The following is an 18489-nucleotide window of genomic DNA, read 5'->3' as shown; positions in this document are numbered from 1 at the left end:
AGTAGACGCTCGCGGGGATTAATTTTTGACGCTATCCCTGCTTCCTCGGTGCGTGCCGTAGCAGATCGGCCGGCGGCGTCATCTGGAGAAGACGGTGCGTACAATGCGCGTCGAGCCGTCTTCTTGTTCTCGGAGCACGGGCCGCGGCCGTCGTCTCGCGAGACGACGGCTCGCTTCTCTTTCCTCACTAATCGCTGTACACGTTGGATGAATCTGTATACGTGGCAGTAAAAAGACGGGCGCCATCTGACCGTTGAACGTGCCCTTATCCATTCATTTTGTCTTCCAAACTCCTAGGTAATTTAAACTGCAAATTGGCCTACGTGTTCAGTGAATACGGCCACTAGATCACACCAATCTAGCCAATAAATATGCATACACAGAGGGACCAGCCAAGAACAACTCCATTTCAGACAGTAGTGTGGTGACAGCGAGCTTGTGTCTGAATCTGATACCGCTCAAGCTCAAGCAGTTAGACACTGCGTCAGTGGTAAACTGCTAGCTTCTCTCTCTTTGTTTCTTCACTATGAGATTGGTTCTGCTTGTGCAAATAATCTCCTCTCTTGTTTCTGATACAGTAATTAACAATGTAGTTGGAAGTTGGAACAGATTAACGCCAGCGCCGATCATTTGACAGCCGGAGAGCTTGCGAGCTGCATTGAGCTGCTGGCCCATAGGCAGCCATGGTGGTGAAGAAGAGTCGCAGCCGCAGCTGGGCCGGTGTTGCGGCGCCGTTGATCTTGTGGTACTTCGCTTGTGTCGTCGTTGCAGCGGCGGCAATGGCGTCCGGCGGCGGCGGCGGAGGGGAGCACCGGTACGGCGGCGCCGCCAAGTACAAGGACCCGAAGCAGCCGTTGAACACGCGGATCAACGACCTGCTGCGGCGGATGACCCTCGCGGAGAAGATCGGCCAGATGTCACAGATCGAGCGGGAGAACGCCACCGCCGACGTCATGCGGAACTACTTCATAGGTACGTATGTTTTCATGCCGATACCGTGTACATAAGCTCAGCATACAGCCATGCATGATGTTGTTATTTCATAGATTTCACATAGTAGCATTTAATTCTAATTGGAAAAAGTCCGCTTTGTCCAATCATTATTTGTCTTTTTTTATTTCTCAACATACAAATTAAATTTTAAATCCAAATTTTCTGAGTAGATAGGGAACATGATAGCGCATAGTAGAAAAATATATTAAGATATTTTGGTTATTTTCATAGATCAGGAATATTTAGTGATACAAAACTTCAATCGTGAAAAAATTGTAATGTATTTTGGGCATTATGTTATAAGTCACTCGACAAAATTTGAACTCAAAATCCAACTTGTACATGAAGAAATAAAAAAAGACAAATTTTATTGGGGTAGATTGGGCAGCTAAAATAGTTGAGTGGAGTAAATTAAACCTAAATTTTGGTCACAAGGTTAAACGGAAGTGGACGAGGTAAGTAAAATGAACCCTTTTTTTTACTAATTTTAAGGTTCACGGAGCACATCTAGTCTCATCTGGATGAAGCTGCTTCTTCTCTCTATTTATCTAAGCTTAATGTAAATCCGAATATAAGCATACTAACTAGTGAGAACGAAACTTCATTACAGAGAGACAGATGTTTAAACGGATAAAGTGAACCACTGAATGTAGTAAAATAGACCTGTCAGTTTTAAGCATCGAGACGTTAAAATCGAGAGGTCAACAGAAACAAAAAAACGCATGCTGCTGTTATCAACGACGCATCGATCATCTCTGCATGCGTGCAGGGAGCGTGCTGAGCGGGGGCGGCAGCGTCCCGTCTCCCAACGCAGCGCCGGCGGAGTGGGTGCGGATGGTCAACGAGATCCAACGGGGTGCGCTGTCCTCGCGCCTCGGGATCCCCATGCTCTACGGCATCGACGCCGTCCACGGCCACAACAACGTCTACAGGGCCACTATCTTCCCCCACAATATCGGCCTTGGTTGCACCAGGTGAATTGCTCGCGGTCCTTCACTACTCTTTTCTACTGGGTCCATTTGGAATATTGCAGGACGTTTTTCCTTTAGTTAGGACAAGATTTCGACCAACAATTACTCCATATAATACTATTTTTATATTTATGTGATATAAAACTACTGATTATGTATGGGAAAGCATTTTTTGAATATTAATCTAATTACATTATTAACTTTGTGGGACAGATGGGTTGCTTCAACATGATCGTAACGTACGCACACATTATTTTTAGTCAGTGTAACTAGCTAGTACTGTCAATAAGTAGTTAAGAACGGACCGAGAGAAACTTTATGAAATCACCAAGAACAAGATAGCTAGACGATATGCAATTCTGAAATGACAATTTGAATATACCACTTGGAGAAAATTTGAAGAAAGGTTATTAAATGTACCAAGACGGCAACTCGATCAACTTGGCCCACTTAGTTGTAATTTAACCTGTACTTTATAGGTCGTTTGAATTAGCCGCAAATCTCTAGTAATACTGAATGATAACCAAATAAATTCGCACGTGACCCTCACAGTTCAGTAAATTAAACAGTGCGATTTCAAATGGAGAGCTAGCGGGAATCAATAGCTTAAATTTTTCCCGATGGCAAATTAAAATTTGAGTGAATCTTATAAGTAGTCCCTAACCTTCTCCCGTGTACTTATCAAGATCCGTAAACTCTCAAGTTGCACATGGTCACTCAAAGTTGTTAGACTTATCCTATCCCCATTTTGATTATATTCACCGATAAAGTTTAACAGACATAAATCCAACTTGATTCTATTCTACTAGCAAATGTTAGCAGTAATACTGTAAATATATCATGAACTAATAAGATTTACCAATGTTGTGAATCAATTTCATTCTATAGAGATCCAGAGCTAGTGCAGAAGATTGGAGCAGCGGTTGCTCTTGAGGTCAGGGCCACTGGAATCCCATATGTCTTCGCGCCATGTATTGCGGTAATCAACCAAGCCTGCATCCTTAACATCACCTTTATTTACTTGAACACAATCATATTCATATGCCGTTTAAGCTAGGTAGAAGCTTAATTATTTGTAGACAAGATTACTTGTAGAAATTTGACAGAAACAATGTCTAATTCCTTCAAAAATAGGGGGGGCAGAGGCGGGCGTAGGATTTGGACCATGGGTATTCAAAATTGCAGATGGCAAGAAAAAAAATTGACAGCCTAAATTATTGTTTTATAACATAGAATTAAGTGGTAGCATCATTGATTAATAAAATTGATAACGTGTTAAGGCCACAACCCTCCGGATGTTTGTTTCTGAAATGTAATACCTATGAAAACTGAACCATGTGCGTGTGCCCGGGAGGCCCGCGTTGTAATTTGAACTATTCTCTTCTTCTTAATACAAAGATACGCAGCTCTCCTACGTATTCTTGAAAAAAAATAATGGAAAAGGTAGGCCTAAATGGTCAACATGTTTGCTAGTAGACATGAATGATCACAAAAGTGCACAGGATGCTGCTCCGCTCACAACAGAGAAAAATTATATGCTACATGCTCACCTCAATTTGACAATTTTACAAACAATCAGAGGAATCAGGTCTCTCTAATCAGCCAAGCCACGCGGTCGGGGATGGGTCACGGGGAGTCCGGGACACGGTCACGCGCCACGCGGAGGCCACGCGGGTCGCGGAGGAGTGCGCCGCCGCGGCGCCGCCCGTCGGCCGTCCAATAGCGCCGGCCGCCCGGCGCCGGGCCATCCTCGTCCAGTAGGTGGCGCGGCTGCCGCGGTGCCACTGTCGCCGCTCCGCGCAACGGTGCAAGCCTCCGAGCTCCGGCGCTCCACTCTCCCCCTTCCCGTCGCCGAGCTCCGCCCTCCCCGCCGGCCGCCGTCGGCTAGGGTTGAAGCAGAGGCGCCTGGATGTGGATGTCAGGATGTGTGGTTTGTGCGTGTTGTGCCCAGGTGCCTGTGCGCCTCTGCTATGCGTGGCCTGGCTGATTAGAGAGGCCGAGTGGCGAGTGGGCCGAGTGGCAAATTGGGCCATGGAGAGCTCGAGAGGGAAGATGTCCGTCGGTAGGCCTTTTTGTTTTGTTTTACTGTGTCTTTATTTTTTTTTTCTATACATATACCTAGAATACACTATATATATGAACTTTTTTTCAAAAATAATGGGTATTCAACTGAATACCATTGAATACAAGTGGGCCGCCTCTAGGGGGGACCCATCATTCCTAATAATGCACATATAGGACCAAAAATATAATGCTCTGAACCTCTGATCATCACTTAATTTTGAATATAGGTGTGTAGAGACCCAAGGTGGGGCCGATGCTATGAGAGCTTCAGCGAGGACCCCAAGCTCGTCCAGCAGATGACATCCATCATATCAGGCTTCCAAGGAGAGATTCCGGCGAACGGACGCCTTGGAGCTCCTTCCGTCTCCGGGCAGCGCAATGTCGCGGCATGCGCGAAGCACTACGTTGGCGATGGCGGCACGACCAATGGCATCAACGAGAACAACACGGTGGCCACCTTCCACGAGCTGCTCAGCATCCACATGCCGCCCTACTACAACGCCGTCATCCGTGGTGTCTCCACTGTCATGGTCTCGTTCTCCAGCCTCAATGGGGTCAAGATGCACGCCAACCGTCCTTTCGTCACCGACTTCCTCAAAACGAAACTCCGGTTCAGGGTTTGTCACTGTCATTACAATTTACCTTTTGTTAAATGTTCCATTCCATATATGCTCCATGATGAACAAAAAAGATTCTTATTGAACATGGCAATATCACATTGATCTCAATTGACATCAATGTATAATGGACATCTCTAGAATTACAATGCTTATCTCCATTTTAGGGTTTTGTAATCTCCGACTACGAAGGGATCGATAGGTTGACGACCCCTCAACATGCAGACTACGTGTTGTCCGTCAAGCTGGGGATCCTAGCCGGCATCGACATGGTATAACCTGGGTGAACACTACTATATTGAAAAATGCAAAATCATGTGTACATGTGAATATATGATCACATGACTTATCTCAATCGTTGATTTCTCTCCATTTAATCTACTAACTACCCAATGTAGTTCTTACCTGCCCATGATCCATCTCCCCATTAATTAAAAAAAACAACTTGGATACTTTTTTTAGAAAATGGAATTGTTTTCGTCGACCGCACAAAACTAATTTTTTTACAGTAAGTTCAGCTTTAAAACTGATCTAATAAAAATAAAGATAACAGTTCGCAAAACAATCTTTTACAATAAGTTCAGCTTTAAAAGTGATCTAATAAAAGTAAAGATAACAGTTCACCAAACAAAGCAAATAATCATAAGCAAAGGATTCTTATATGCATGTTGTGCATCGCAGGTGATGATCCCGTACAGGTACACGGAGTTCATCGACGACCTCACACTGCTGGTGCAGAACGGCACGATCCCGATGAGCCGCATCGACGACGCCGTCCGCCGTATCCTACGCGTCAAGTTCACGATGGGCCTCTTCGAGCACCCCTACGCGGACCCAAGCCTCACCGGCGAGCTCGGCAAGCAGGAGCACCGCGACCTGGCGCGCGAGGCCGTGCGCAAGTCCCTCGTCCTGCTCAAGAACGGCAAGCCCGGCGAGAAACCGCTGCTACCTTTGCCCAAGAAGGCCTACGGAGGCAGCATCCTCGTCGCCGGCAGCCATGCCGACGACCTCGGCAGCCAGTGCGGCGGCTGGACCATCACCTGGCAGGGCCTCACCGGGAACAACCTAACCGCGGGGACCACCATGCTCGACGGCATCAAGCGCGCCGTCGAGCCCGCCATAGACGTCGTCTACGCCAAGAACCCCGACGCCGGCTTCATGCAGCAGAACAAGGTCCGTTTTGACTACGCCATCGTCGTCGTCGGCGAGCCGCCGTACGCCGAGACGTTCGGCGACAACCTCAACCTCACCATCCCGGCGCCCGGGCCCGACGTCATCTGGAACGTGTGCGGCAGCATCAAGTGCGTCGTCGTGCTCGTCTCCGGGAGGCCGCTGGTGGTGGAGCCGTACATTGGAATCGTCGACGCGCTGGTGGCGGCGTGGCTGCCGGGGACGGAGGGGCAGGGCGTCGCCGACGTGCTGTTCGGCGACTACGGGTTCACCGGGAAGCTCTCGCGGACGTGGTTCCGGTCGGCGGAGCAGCTGCCGATGAACGCCGGCGACGCGCACTACGACCCCCTGTTCCCGTTCGGGTTCGGGCTCGAGACGCAGCCGTGGGCAGGTTATTAATTAGTTCTGCTGGAACATGCACTACCTCATTTGATTTGAATTTTGGCTAGGTAGTTCAGACCGTTTTAGTTGATCCTTGCAGTGGTATTTGAAACATTACTAAACTTTGAAATTTGAATATGTAGCTTCCTAGGTCTCGATGTAAGTTGTTTGAAGCTAGCCTTGTTCTCGTCAGTGTTCAGCAGTTCTGTCTGACCTTGCACTAGTAATCCTGGGCTCCTGGCCCAACAGTTTCCTAGAGTGGCATGGCAAACGCAAAGCCCAACAAGGCACCAACCAACCAGCCCACTTAGGTCCTCCACAGCGTGTTCCTGAAGTGATGCCCAAAGAGGCTAATTTCGAGTGACGCTTGAAAAATAGGGTGCCCGTTTAATAAAAAAACATTTCGTTGGCCTGTCCATCTGCGATGGTGCGGAATCGGAAGCAAAGGAAGCTTGAGCATAGGACAGGCGGCAGATCGCCGGAGATGAAAGATAGCCAAGCATGAGGAGCTTCCGGCGGCGCCACCATGGAGAACCTCCATCTCCACGTGCTGCTGCGAGCGAGGAGGAAGCTGAAGAAATCGATCAGCCAAGACGAAGACGATGGCTCCAATCGACTCGAGCCTCGCTCCCCGGAACTCGGTTGCTAATTGCCATTTTTTATACGAGCTCGAACGAACCGCCGCGCTGATGATGGATGCTGCTGCTGCCATGCCACGGCACCAAGCAAGCACGCGCCATCCCACGCGCTTAATTAGCTTCGAGATCAGCGCCGCACTGGGGACCGCGGGGGAAACGGCGGGAGAGGCCGCTTGCTGCAGCCTTCCGCCTTCGAGGTGGTCCGGCACGGTGCAGCTCCTCCCACCCTCCGTTGCTGGGCTGGCGACGCTGGTCACCACGGAACCTTTGCGTCGACCGGCCGGTTGCAGCGTCGTTCGAGGTCTCCGTGTGGATGCCGGCGCTGGATGATGTGTCGCGTGGGCGTCGCCGTCCAGGGCGCGGCCACCACCTGCCCACCAACCGTTCGACGGAATGCGTGACCGGCATTGCCACGCCCGTGGCCCGTGCGCGACGACTGACGACGGCCACTGTGCACTGCATGGCCACGGCATTAGGCGGCAGTGCGTGTGGCTCATATTGCCAGCCGCAGACAATGGTGATCACCGAGCGGCAGGAGACACGCCAATGCAATGCCACAATGCCATCGATGGGCCTTCGTCCCAGAGCTCCATGCAGACCATGGCTACGTCGCTCATGCGCCCGTGATCAGTATGGAGTACGGATCTCACCAATCCACGTTTCTGATAGTGTTGTTACGTGGGGGAGTACCATACTACCATTGATGTTTCCACCTCTGCTGCTGCAGGTGCATTGGAGCCGTAGCAGTGGTTTTCTGTACAAAAGTCTCCATAGGCTTCTTGCCTTCTTGTTGGTAAGCATCCTAACCTCTTCCCTCTCGCACATCTGCCCCCTCGCGGTCTCACCATGATTTCTGGATGATGCGGTTCGATATTTCTTGGGCCACCTTTTGTACATGTAGCTGCACATGAACTCCAGGCAGCCAGGCTAGCCGTTCGAGGTATCAAGGGACACCTCAATCAGTCGCTTTTGATTACTAAAGTTACAGTGCTCACTAGTATGCAACCGAATAATTTAGTGCTTTTTTAGTAATACATCCAATGCTCCGTTCATTTTGATAAGGTGAGCTGACTGAAAAGTAGCACTGATAGGAACAACTCCACTCTTCTTTCAAAATATCATCGGCAATCGATGAGACATGGTCTACGGATTGGAATATCGTCAACCCTCCATGGAGCGGATATCGTATCAGTATATCACGCTCTCTCATTCCTAGTTCCAAGTTGATGAATAGAGTGTGGATTCCAACAAAGAGGAAGTTCAAGGCCCCTAATCATAGAGTTTTTAATACAATGTGACAGTGCACTTCTTGTCTTTTCATCTGTTGCCGTGCATGTTCTTAAGGATATCACCTGCATGGCTACGATATGCATATAATACACAGGTGTGGGCTGTACCAGGTCTGAGCTTCTTCTTCTTCTACCAGGTTGCCTTCACCAAAAGAGGGCTGCCCGTAAGGCTCCAAATGTTCGGCAGGAAACAGCCAATAAAAGGCACATTGGTAGCATTTAGGTGTTTACTGCTTTTCCTGACAACACCTAGTTTTTTTATTTGTAAAAGAACAGACTACACTCCATACATGAGCCCAAGTATTGGAGGACTTGAGACTCATTATCATTATGGACGTACATACAAGGTACTTAAATTTTCTAGTAGTTAGATTACCGCATTCAACAGTTGACCAGATTCATGTTATCCATGGATCTTTATGCCTAGATGTTTGATTCCTAAATCTAATTCTTTTGAACTCTTTTACGAATACTACCTTATACTACTGTTCAAAAAGGACTCGCATGTAAGGATCCGACGGTTGAGATTAATTGTATACTACTAAAACCTTAAGCTGAACTGTAGTACAGGTAGTATGCATGAGTAGTATGGATAATATAGGGGTATGATTGGAAATATGTAAAATGGTATTGTTGGGAGATAGACGGGCGCCGCGTGCAGGCGGTGGCGATGGCCGAGCGGGAAAATGCCGTGCGGAAAATCCCCGAATAATATATATTGTGCTAATTATAATTTTACACATACTAAAAAATAGCTTATACTCTATACTACTACCTGGTAGTGCTGTGCACTGTAAAAAAAGCTCAATTCCTTTTGTTTGTTCCCCTTGCATTGAGTCATGCAATTTCGATGTGTTAGTTATTGCCTTATTGGTGATGGCCTTCTCAAATCTAATTGTGCCACGCCACCATTAGCCTTGTCACACCTTCCATCGACACCATTTCTTTTCATCTTTTTTTTTAAAAAAACACCCTTTTATTTTCACCAAAACTGTGGTGAGCAGAATTTCCTACATCTAGGTTAGCAACCGACACCAAATCAATCATTGTGTGCTTGGGACTGTTGAAGTATGAGTGAATTGCTGCCTTTGAGCAGCTTAAGCACATTAATTGGATCGTGTGGTGAGTGAAAACTGCAGTGCACGCTTTACAACATGCTGCCTGCTATGTTAGTCCCACCAACTCAATTGTAACCGCAGCCATACGTTTTCCCCAGGCAAGAGTTCAGATCTCAAAAGCATCTAACAGGTGAGGAATCAGGGCAGGAACCATGATGGCAGCTACTCACCCAGCGTTGTACTGTACTTGACATTTCAGTGTCTGTATGGGGTAGTCTTCAACTCGTCTCTGGCCTATAAAATACAGAAGAAGAACGGGGCTGTGTTGAAAAGAGCGAGCCTCTGGCGAAGTTTCAGTGGTAGGGGTAATACCAATTTGCCAGTATAGAATATGGAGCGGGCTCGTGAGGTGGGAGAGACTGGACGGGAAGCTCGCCATGGTGTGCTTCAGAGTGGCAGTGACACTGGAGATCACAAAGACAAAACTGTCGAGCTCGAAAAAGATGAGCAATTCCAGGGGCAGGTATATAATCACATTTGTCCATGTTTGCAGTTCTAATTCAGTCCCTTTTTTTTGTTTCTGCCCCAGCTAATTTTTGTTGGTGGTAACAGCCAAAATGGAGGAAGTTCTTGGCTCATGTTGGACCTGGAGCTCTTGTGGCCATTGGCTTCCTGGATCCTAGCAACTGTAAACTCTCATCCTTTCCTCAGAGCTGCATGATCTTTATTGTTGTGAATTTGTGATAGTGTTTCTTTAAGAAGAAATAGAAAGTAATTTTAGTGGTATTGTGTGGTTCTGAACTATGATTTGACAGTGGAAACTGACATGCAAGCTGGGGCTGACTTCAAATATGAGGTACTACATAGTTCTTCGCTTCTTTTTATGACTGACCCTTAAGTCCACCAATTAATTAGCAGATTGTAGTCAAGTTTTTGTGATCCAACCCATAAATATCTTAATGGAAAATTTCAATTGCAAAATTGATGCAAAAAGAGAAATTTCTGGAAAAGCTGAAAAGTAAGTGCAAAAGGAAAAGAAAAGAAAAAGATATTGTTGTCTGAAAAATTCTAGTTGAGGTTCCATTCAGTCCATTTTAGAATATAAAGTTTAAGTTTGATAGATCACTCATCAACTAACCTGTCAACATTCAGATTTTTTTTACTGACTTCGTAGCTAAATTAATATACTTTAGTTCTTGCTGAAAGTGCATTGTTTGCATATAATATTTCGCCTGAACTAAAAACATCTCTCTCTATCTATCTATCTCTCTCTCTCTCTCTCTATATATATATATATATACTCTATGGCCGGCTATAGAATAGCCAACAATGTAGTCGACTTACTAGAATTGATTTGTCTATTCTTGTATGTCGTAATTTACTATAAATCGGTTGTACCATAATTTGGACTACGAGTTACCACAATTATTTAGCGTCAAGATGCTTTTTTCAATGCTGCGCCCCAGACCTTAACTGACCAACATGGAGCAGAGTAGCAAACTTACTAGTCATTTTTCTTCCTTTTTAATCTTGAATACTTGTTGGTCATCTCACTCTGTAATGTAATTTTATTATAAATAGCTTCTTTGGGTGGTCTTAGTTGGAATGATCTTTGCACTTTTGATCCAAACACTAGCTGCCAACCTTGGAGTAAAGACAGGTACCTTTCACTTAACACCATGTTGGTCTCTGTATATCAAATCCTGCATGGGCACATAGCCTCATCAAATTCATGCTATTGGTCAACTTTGTATAGGGAGACATCTTGCTGAACTCTGCAGGGAAGAGTACCCACGTTACGTCAACATTTGCTTGTGGATCATCGCGGAGCTTGCAGTGATATCTGATGATATCCCTGAAGGTTGATCAATAGACTATTAGTTTTCTTTCTTTCTTTTTTGGATGTGCTCTGTTTGCCATTGAGTAACATATTGTTTCGCTACTGCAGTGTTGGGCACAGCCTTTGCATTCAATATACTGCTTAAGATTCCAGTGTGGGCTGGAGTTATCCTCACAGTATTCAGCACCCTCTTGCTCCTTGGGGTGCAGAGATTCGGGGTACACACACCCTACTGTTTTTTGGATATCTGCATGATTACCATAACATTCATAATGGTAATAACTTGTTGATGGCTTGGCCTAATTATGTGCACCACACAGGCCCGCAAATTGGAGTTCATTATAGCTGCTTTCATGTTCACCATGGCGGCTTGCTTCTTCGGAGAGTTGAGCTACCTGAGGCCATCCGCAAAAGAAGTCGTCAAGGGCATGTTTGTTCCCTCGCTCCAGGGAAAGGGCGCTGCTGCTAATGCAATTGCCCTATTTGGCGCTATCATCACACCGTAAGCAATTCTGTTACCCATCAAGCTGTGTGGTCACTAAGATTGTTTCACATTCGATCCATGTTCAAAACCTCAAACACGACAAACTTGTGACGGCCATACAGGTACAACTTGTTCTTGCACTCTGCCCTTGTCCTCTCAAGAAAGACGCCACGATCAGTTAAAAGCATCAGAGTAGGTTGCACTGACAAAATAATGCTGTCACGATTCCATGGTTGTTATCCTGCTGAATGGCTAATGGTTTGCTTTGGATAGGCTGCTTGCAGATACTTCCTTATTGAGTGTAGCCTTGCATTCATAGTGGCATTCCTAATCAATGTTTCGGTGGTCGTTGTCGCGGGAACCATCTGCAATGCAGACAATCTTTCTCCAACCGATTCAAACACGTGCAGTGACCTTACTCTGCAGTCCGCACCTATGTTGCTCAGGGTATGTTAGGTGATTTAGCACCTAAGAAGTGACCACTTTCAAAAATATTTATAGCATGTTGTCCTGTAATACAAACAGCGCTCATCTAGGACCACAGAAAATATAGATGAACTCACGCTCTTCGCTTCCTTTCAGAACGTTTTGGGGAGATCGAGCTCTGTGGTGTATGCTGTTGCACTGCTAGCTTCTGGGCAGAGCACAACGATTAGTTGCACATTCGCTGGGCAGGTTATCATGCAGGTAATCAATACTACTGAGAATACTCATCCAAGTGTCATCGAGTTCATAAAAATTGTTTGACCCAGCCAACACTGTCCATTCTCGAGCATTATTCAGTATCCTCATTTTATGATCTCTTTTCAGGGGTTTCTGGACATGAAGATGAAGAACTGGGTACGGAACCTGATCACACGAGTCATCGCCATTGCCCCAAGCCTCATTGTCTCCATTGTCAGCGGTCCGTCTGGTGCTGGCAAGTTGATCATCTTCTCATCGGTAAGATGATCCCTCGACACAGTTTCAGCACTCGCTATTGGAAATCACCTGAGCAATAACTGGTACAAATTTTCTCTGCAGATGGTGCTGTCGTTTGAGATGCCGTTCGCGCTCATCCCTCTCCTCAAGTTCTGCAACAGCAGCAAGAAAGTAGGACCCCTCAAGGAATCCATCTACGTAAGCTTCCTTATACTGATATACCTGAAACTACTCACCAGTTCATTTGCCTGACCAGAAACAAAAACGATGAACAATTACGCCACCATCATAAACTGACGATCGAATCATGGATGCAGACGGTGGTGATCGCGTGGATCCTGAGCTTCGCGCTCATCGTGGTCAACACCTACTTCCTGGTGTGGACCTACGTGGACTGGCTGGTGCACAACCACCTTCCCAAGTACGCCAACGCGCTCGTCTCCATCGTCGTCTTCGCGCTCATGGCTGCCTACCTCGTCTTCGTCGTCTACCTGACGTTCAGGAGGGACACGGTGTCCACGTACGTGCCGGTGTCGGAGCGGGCGCAGGGGCAGGTGGAGGCCGGCGGCGCGCAGGCCGTGGCGTCCGCCGCCGACGCCGACCAGCCGGCGCCGTTCAGGAAGGACCTGGCTGATGCTTCCATGTAGACTGCCTATGCAGGTCTTGCTTCCATGCTGATGCTGCGTACTCGTTGTACTATATGTTATGGCTGATGTGTCCATTGCCGTCTATAGAGCTTGTGCTGTTGTGGTTAATTCTTTTTAATGACTGTGTTTTACTTTTATTTTGAGTGGAATGTAGCTTATCGCATCTTGCCATTGCTGATTTAGGCGGCCTTTTACTGTCATCAGAGTGCAAGCCATTTTAGAATGTCATGACATAAACTGTTTCTTAACCATTTAAGAATTTCACACTCGCGATAAGTCCGGTTTATATAAGAAAGAGTTAGACAAAAGAAATGAATGTTGTGGGCCTATTAAAGATGCCCTTTTATCAGGTGGGCCTTCTTTGTGTAGCCCAAAGCATGGCCACAGCCCATGTCTATTTCAAAAGAATCGAAAAGGGCCCCACTATACGTATGTACATCGTTCCCCCAGACGTCACCACAGCTAGCTGAACAGAGGCTGCAGATTTCGCAAGACAAGCCCAGCAGAAATCGCAAAAGGTTCCTTTACAACGTGATGAAATAACAACAGAATTAAGACCGAAATAGATCTTTACTCCAAACGAAGAGAAACAATCTCTTAGGCGATATTAAATAGACCAAAAATAAAAAAGTTAAAAAACAGGTATCATCATTGCCTGAATGCCTCGTATCATTATCAGTTCATCTACCACAACACAAGACACCTCATTGTAGATGTGACCACTAGAGCAGCGGGAAAGGCAAGAAGCAATCCAACTCAACGGTTGACTGTCTTTGTACCTCGGTGCAGTTTTTTATTACAAAAAGGGAAGAGGGGCATTCATAGGTGTAGCTTACAGCACCGGTCAACTTGAAACCAAAACCAAGAAAAATCACGGGTGGGTCGGGCAATAATGCCGCAAGGATTATCGTCGATCAAGCCTACAGGAAGTTTCTGATGTCCAACTTCTTGACATCAGGCATCTCCTCATCTTTAAACTCCTCCCTGGTCAAAAGTGTGACAGCATAAGCGTGATACAATCATGCAATATAAGAGATGCACAGACAACAAATATAAACGTGAGCATCTATAACTCACTAGTAAGGTTAACCGCAGTATAGCGAGAGTCACCTCTTTAGGTTTCTAAGCAATTAGTGATTTCAGTTAAGGGACACACCTCTTTAGTTGAGTCTCCATCGCTTCAATGCATTCCTTCTTAAGTTCCGTCAGCTCACTTTTGGCAATTTCCATTTCGAGCTCTTCCTCGATCTTGGGAAGATCTTCCTTCCGAATGCCAAGCCTATTTCAAGGTTCACAATGCAAAAGAACATGAGAATGACACTAATTATAATAAGTTAGACATGTAAAGGGCGCACAACTCAATGCAAACAAAATGGTTTCCTAAATGGGCTTTTTGTTGCACTGGTAGGGGATCAGGCTTACTCGCTACATATTGGCAGGGATATTAGTCATTCTACCTTCCAATCCAAAGGGATTAGGCTTAATCTCTGCCTATCCAAAAGAAGCCCTACAGAATACCCGGATGCCTATAAATGGGCCATGCCATCATCAGCGTTATCTTTACAATACAGAATCAGACTATCCTGACAGATGAACCATACAATCTATGGATCATTCACAAGGGATCAATGTCATCCAATGTCTAGTAAAGCTATTCAGGTAATACTGCCTTGTTGTCAAGTATTCGATTGAGACTATACACGTCCCTCCAGTAATAACCATTAATAATGACAGATGCGTCCCTTGGGAGAGCAATCAATGAAAATCTCCATAACCCATTTAACAATATCGCTAACTAAAAACAAGCTATTGAGATGAAGATACAGATATTTGGCATACTTTTTGTTAATCTTGTCAAACTCTGCCAAGAGGGTGGCCATGTTCTTCTTGTCACTCCTCAATAGTGGCTTCTTAATGTCCTTCTCGATCTTCTCGAGAGCTTCCATCATCAAAGGCTCAATGCCAAGATGATCTATAAGGCCACTCCTGTATCACAGAACACAATGAGAAACTGTAATATTTTCCATATTCAAGATGTATGAGGCCTGTCTGGATTCCAAAAATGTATATAAAGGTGAAAAAAATACACACTAAGGTTTTACATGAGGAACATGCAAGATTTTCAATGTTCGAGAAAACATAATTAAACGCACGCCTAATCGCGCTTAAGCGTGATGCGGAGGCCTAGCACGTCGTTTAGGCCCTAGGCGCCCAATAAATAGTCCGAGTGCCGGCGGGCAGGCCGGAGGACGGGAAAAAAGCACGTGGGAGAACAGGTGGGAGGATAGGAAGGGAAGGGAAGGAGGCAGAGGGGTGCGAGACGGCCTATGCCGGAGATGAAGCAGCCATGGCGCCAGCCGTGCCATTGGAGCGACATTTGTATCAATGGAGATGGTTCCAGGTGAAATCGAGGACACCAGAGTGAAGAGGAGGTCGCTGGCTGTCGATTTTACTTATCTCTTATGCGAGATGGTGGTCGGCGGCGACGCGGCGCTGTCCTGCGAGGAGAGTGGAGTGGCGAGGAAGAGAGGAAGAGTTGCGGCGGCGGGTGGAATCGAGGGGGTACGTGTGGGAGCAGCTGGATTGAAGGGGTAACTAGGTCAAGTGGTGGGCTGGCTGGGCCAGGAAACAGCAGGCCGGTGGCCCATATGTGCCTAATCTCCTTCATTTTTTCTTTTCCTTTTACCTTCTCTATTAAACCAGTGAATCTATTAAGAATCTGGGACTGGCCACATATATGTTGATCTGGATAGTTAGACAATAATAAATGATTGCACAACATAATATGTTAAATAAATTTCTATTTTTTTCACTTATAAATCCAAAAATTAATATATATTATGGAAAATAATAATAAATTCACAAACGATTAATCACGTTTAATCTACGTTTACTCAGCCTAGGCGCTAATCAGTGGCCTAGCGCCTAGCGTTTTATTGAACCTTGAAGATTTTACACAGAAATCAAGCAGCCAAATTCAACAGTTAGGAAATAAAGGAAGCTTATGTGATAATGGCAATAGACGTACTTTACTCTGATCTCCTGGAGAGTGTTCAGGTAAGTCCGTGCATCAGGGATGCCCTTGGTAAAGGTCTCAATAGTATATTTGATTCTTTGAGAATCAGAGAGAAGATCTGCCCTGCATTTACATAACAGTAGCATAATCAGATGACCAGGCCAGTAACAATGAGATTTATTGAATTTACACAAAACAAAAGTGAATCAAGAAATGAATGCTTTGTGGAGGATAGGATTCCATTCACAAATGTGAATTCAAACTGATTAGATATAGAATGACAAAACAACATCAACGTTATAGCACATGCATGGCAAAATCTATTACAGTAAGTAATCCTGAAATTAAAGAGTTATGCTTCTCTGGTATTCATGGTTGTGCCCTATTGTGTTTAAACAGGAATTAGCATTGCCAGCTCTCATCACACTCAGAAAATTTTGGACGAGCAAAGACAATTGAAAGAAATACAGTGGAAAGCTAATGGCCACAAATTGTCTTACTTTTCCCTTACAGTCTTCATAACTTGAGCATAACGAGAAACTGCCGCTGGGTCATCTGGATCAATAGTGATCTTTTCCTTTTTAAGGACACCAAGTGCGGTCTCAAACTTCTTCTTTACCTCAAAGAATATGCCCTTCAGGAGATCTTGATGGCAAAAAAGAGTCAAGTTAGTACTAACAACTGTAAGGAATCCGGAATGCATAAAAAGCAGTCTCTACATAACTAATTACAAAAACATGCAAGATAAACTTTAATCTAACAAAATCCAACATAAATTCAAAATGGCAAAACGTGCAACATCTTCACGCCAAGGCACGAATTGAACAGTCGATCATTAAAAGACACAGCTTAAACGAGTCAGAAAACTTCAAGAAAGTGCTGTAAACACCATAGGTATATAGTTTAAAGTTAAAACTTGTCATTATATACTCTGTTCAAAGACATAGCTCAAAAGAAATTCCTATGATGCAGATTGCAGCACCACCATGTCTGACCACTGCTCGTCATACAGGAACATCATACATTGCAGTGCCAATATGATACATGGTATGAAAATCTAGTATCTTACAAACAGGAGTTCAAGAAGGAAGAGTTACGATTTTGTGACTTTATCCAGAAGTGAGAATTACATGTCCATTAAGCGTTAGTGTTCAGTTACTTCAAAATAGTGATGACCAAAGCAGTTTTTCAAACAATAAAAGCACACAAAATAAAAATATCAGAAGCTTACCATCCCCATTGATGGGAGGACGATCAGCTGGAGCTGCATCTTTGGCAAAGGAACGAACTTGAGTGGCACCTCCATTCACCAAAGCCGTTTGAGCCGAATATAGCTGCAGGTGCAGGAGCATCACCAAATGAACTTTATAGCGTAAACACAGCAATAAGTATAGAATGTCAAGCGCAGATAACAGAATATGCTGATGCTAAACAACCCCACACTGAAATCCCATTAACCATGGGCACATTCACATAAAGTAAACTAATGGCTCCTTTCTCTCATGCTTGCATTTAATAAGACAGCAATGACCAACTAGAACAGCACCTAGACCTAGGATGGATCAAACCATGTGCAATCACCAATATTAGTTAACTCACTGGTATGTTTTATTGTATTGATGTCAATTCCAAAATACACCAGCATACTAGATACAGCGCTCAAAGGCAATAGAAATGAGGACAAACTACATGAACAAGGAACATTGTTTCCTGAGGGGTTTGGCAATGCCCAGAGCTAGCATGTCCATTGGTGCAAACATGGTTATCTACCAAATAGTCAAAATGGAAAACTGTTTTCGGACTTGAAAGGATCTGGAGCTGTTGCAAGATACATCATCGTCTCGTCTGGCTGCCCCCTCCTGACCTCCAATTCCCAATCTAGCGAACAACCTCAAAAACATCCGCTCCTAATCGAAACAATCCCGCCACACTCCAACCGCTCAGTCAATGCGATATACTACGAAGCAGGAAAAACGAATCGGACCCGAACATCCGCCACCATTGCGATTGATGCTCCCGGAGAAATTCTACAGGAAAACCACAGATCCCACGCGAATCACCCGGGCACGCCGAGGCAGACGGCGCCGGATCAGATCTACCGAGTAACTAGGGTTCCCGACTTCCCGTTCCTCCCCCGGGACGCGACGCAGGAGGCCAAAGGGGGGAGCCAGCGAACGAACCTGACGGGACCGCGAGACCATGCGAGCGGCCAGCGCCATGGCTGATGCGGCGGGACGGCGCTAGGGCAGGAGCCTCCGCTTCTCTTCGATCTCCGCGAGAGCGAGGGGGAGAGCGAGAGATGGGGATGGGAGGAGGAGAAATGGGGGCGGCGCTAGCGCTGCGCTTTGTGGCAGCTCCCCCGCCGCTCTCCGCCGTCCGTTCCGACCGGACCCCGCGTGG

The 18489-nt window shown here is 45.8% G+C and overlaps 3 protein-coding genes across 4 annotated transcripts; 2 read left to right on the top strand and 1 right to left on the bottom strand.

The window, feature by feature from the left end:
* Positions 1 to 410: 410 nt before the first annotated feature.
* On the top strand, positions 411 to 6287 carry LOC101772606 (beta-glucosidase BoGH3B). 2 transcript variants are annotated; one of them, XM_004954666.3, is made up of 7 exons: positions 411 to 490; positions 594 to 972; positions 1763 to 1967; positions 2853 to 2943; positions 4256 to 4645; positions 4813 to 4917; positions 5327 to 6287. In XM_004954666.3, exons 2-7 carry the CDS (start codon positions 684 to 686, stop codon positions 6212 to 6214), a joined length of 1968 nt encoding a protein of 655 aa, XP_004954723.3. In that variant the 5' UTR covers positions 411 to 490; positions 594 to 683; the 3' UTR covers positions 6215 to 6287. The 2 variants fall into 2 exon arrangements, with proteins under 2 accessions (XP_004954723.3, XP_022679129.1); XM_022823394.1 differs by having other exon boundaries at positions 579 to 972.
* Positions 6288 to 9231: 2944 nt separating this feature from the next.
* LOC101781512 (metal transporter NRAT1) lies at positions 9232 to 13188 on the top strand. Its single transcript, XM_004951945.2, has 13 exons — positions 9232 to 9704; positions 9794 to 9869; positions 9997 to 10037; positions 10763 to 10841; positions 10938 to 11042; positions 11130 to 11239; positions 11342 to 11523; positions 11628 to 11697; positions 11779 to 11952; positions 12088 to 12192; positions 12316 to 12447; positions 12529 to 12624; positions 12744 to 13188. The coding sequence occupies exons 1-13, from the start codon at positions 9573 to 9575 to the stop codon at positions 13071 to 13073; spliced, it is 1632 nt and encodes a 543-aa protein (XP_004952002.1). The 5' UTR covers positions 9232 to 9572; the 3' UTR covers positions 13074 to 13188.
* A 471-nt stretch (positions 13189 to 13659) lies between these two features.
* Positions 13660 to 18427, bottom strand: LOC101781114 (probable ATP synthase 24 kDa subunit, mitochondrial). Its single transcript, XM_004951944.4, has 7 exons — positions 18270 to 18427; positions 17321 to 17423; positions 16590 to 16734; positions 16102 to 16212; positions 14913 to 15059; positions 14230 to 14352; positions 13660 to 14057 (listed from the first exon to the last, which is right to left on the bottom strand). Exons 1-7 carry the CDS (start codon positions 18306 to 18308, stop codon positions 13994 to 13996), a joined length of 732 nt encoding a protein of 243 aa, XP_004952001.1. The 5' UTR covers positions 18309 to 18427; the 3' UTR covers positions 13660 to 13993.
* Between the last annotated feature and the right edge of the window lie 62 nt (positions 18428 to 18489).

Source organism: Setaria italica, chromosome I (genome assembly GCF_000263155.2).
Source record: "Setaria italica strain Yugu1 chromosome I, Setaria_italica_v2.0, whole genome shotgun sequence".
NCBI classification, from domain to species: Eukaryota; Viridiplantae; Streptophyta; class Magnoliopsida; order Poales; family Poaceae; genus Setaria; species Setaria italica.
Note: the sequence above shows the minus strand (reverse complement) of the source record. Positions and strands in the feature narration are given on the sequence as shown.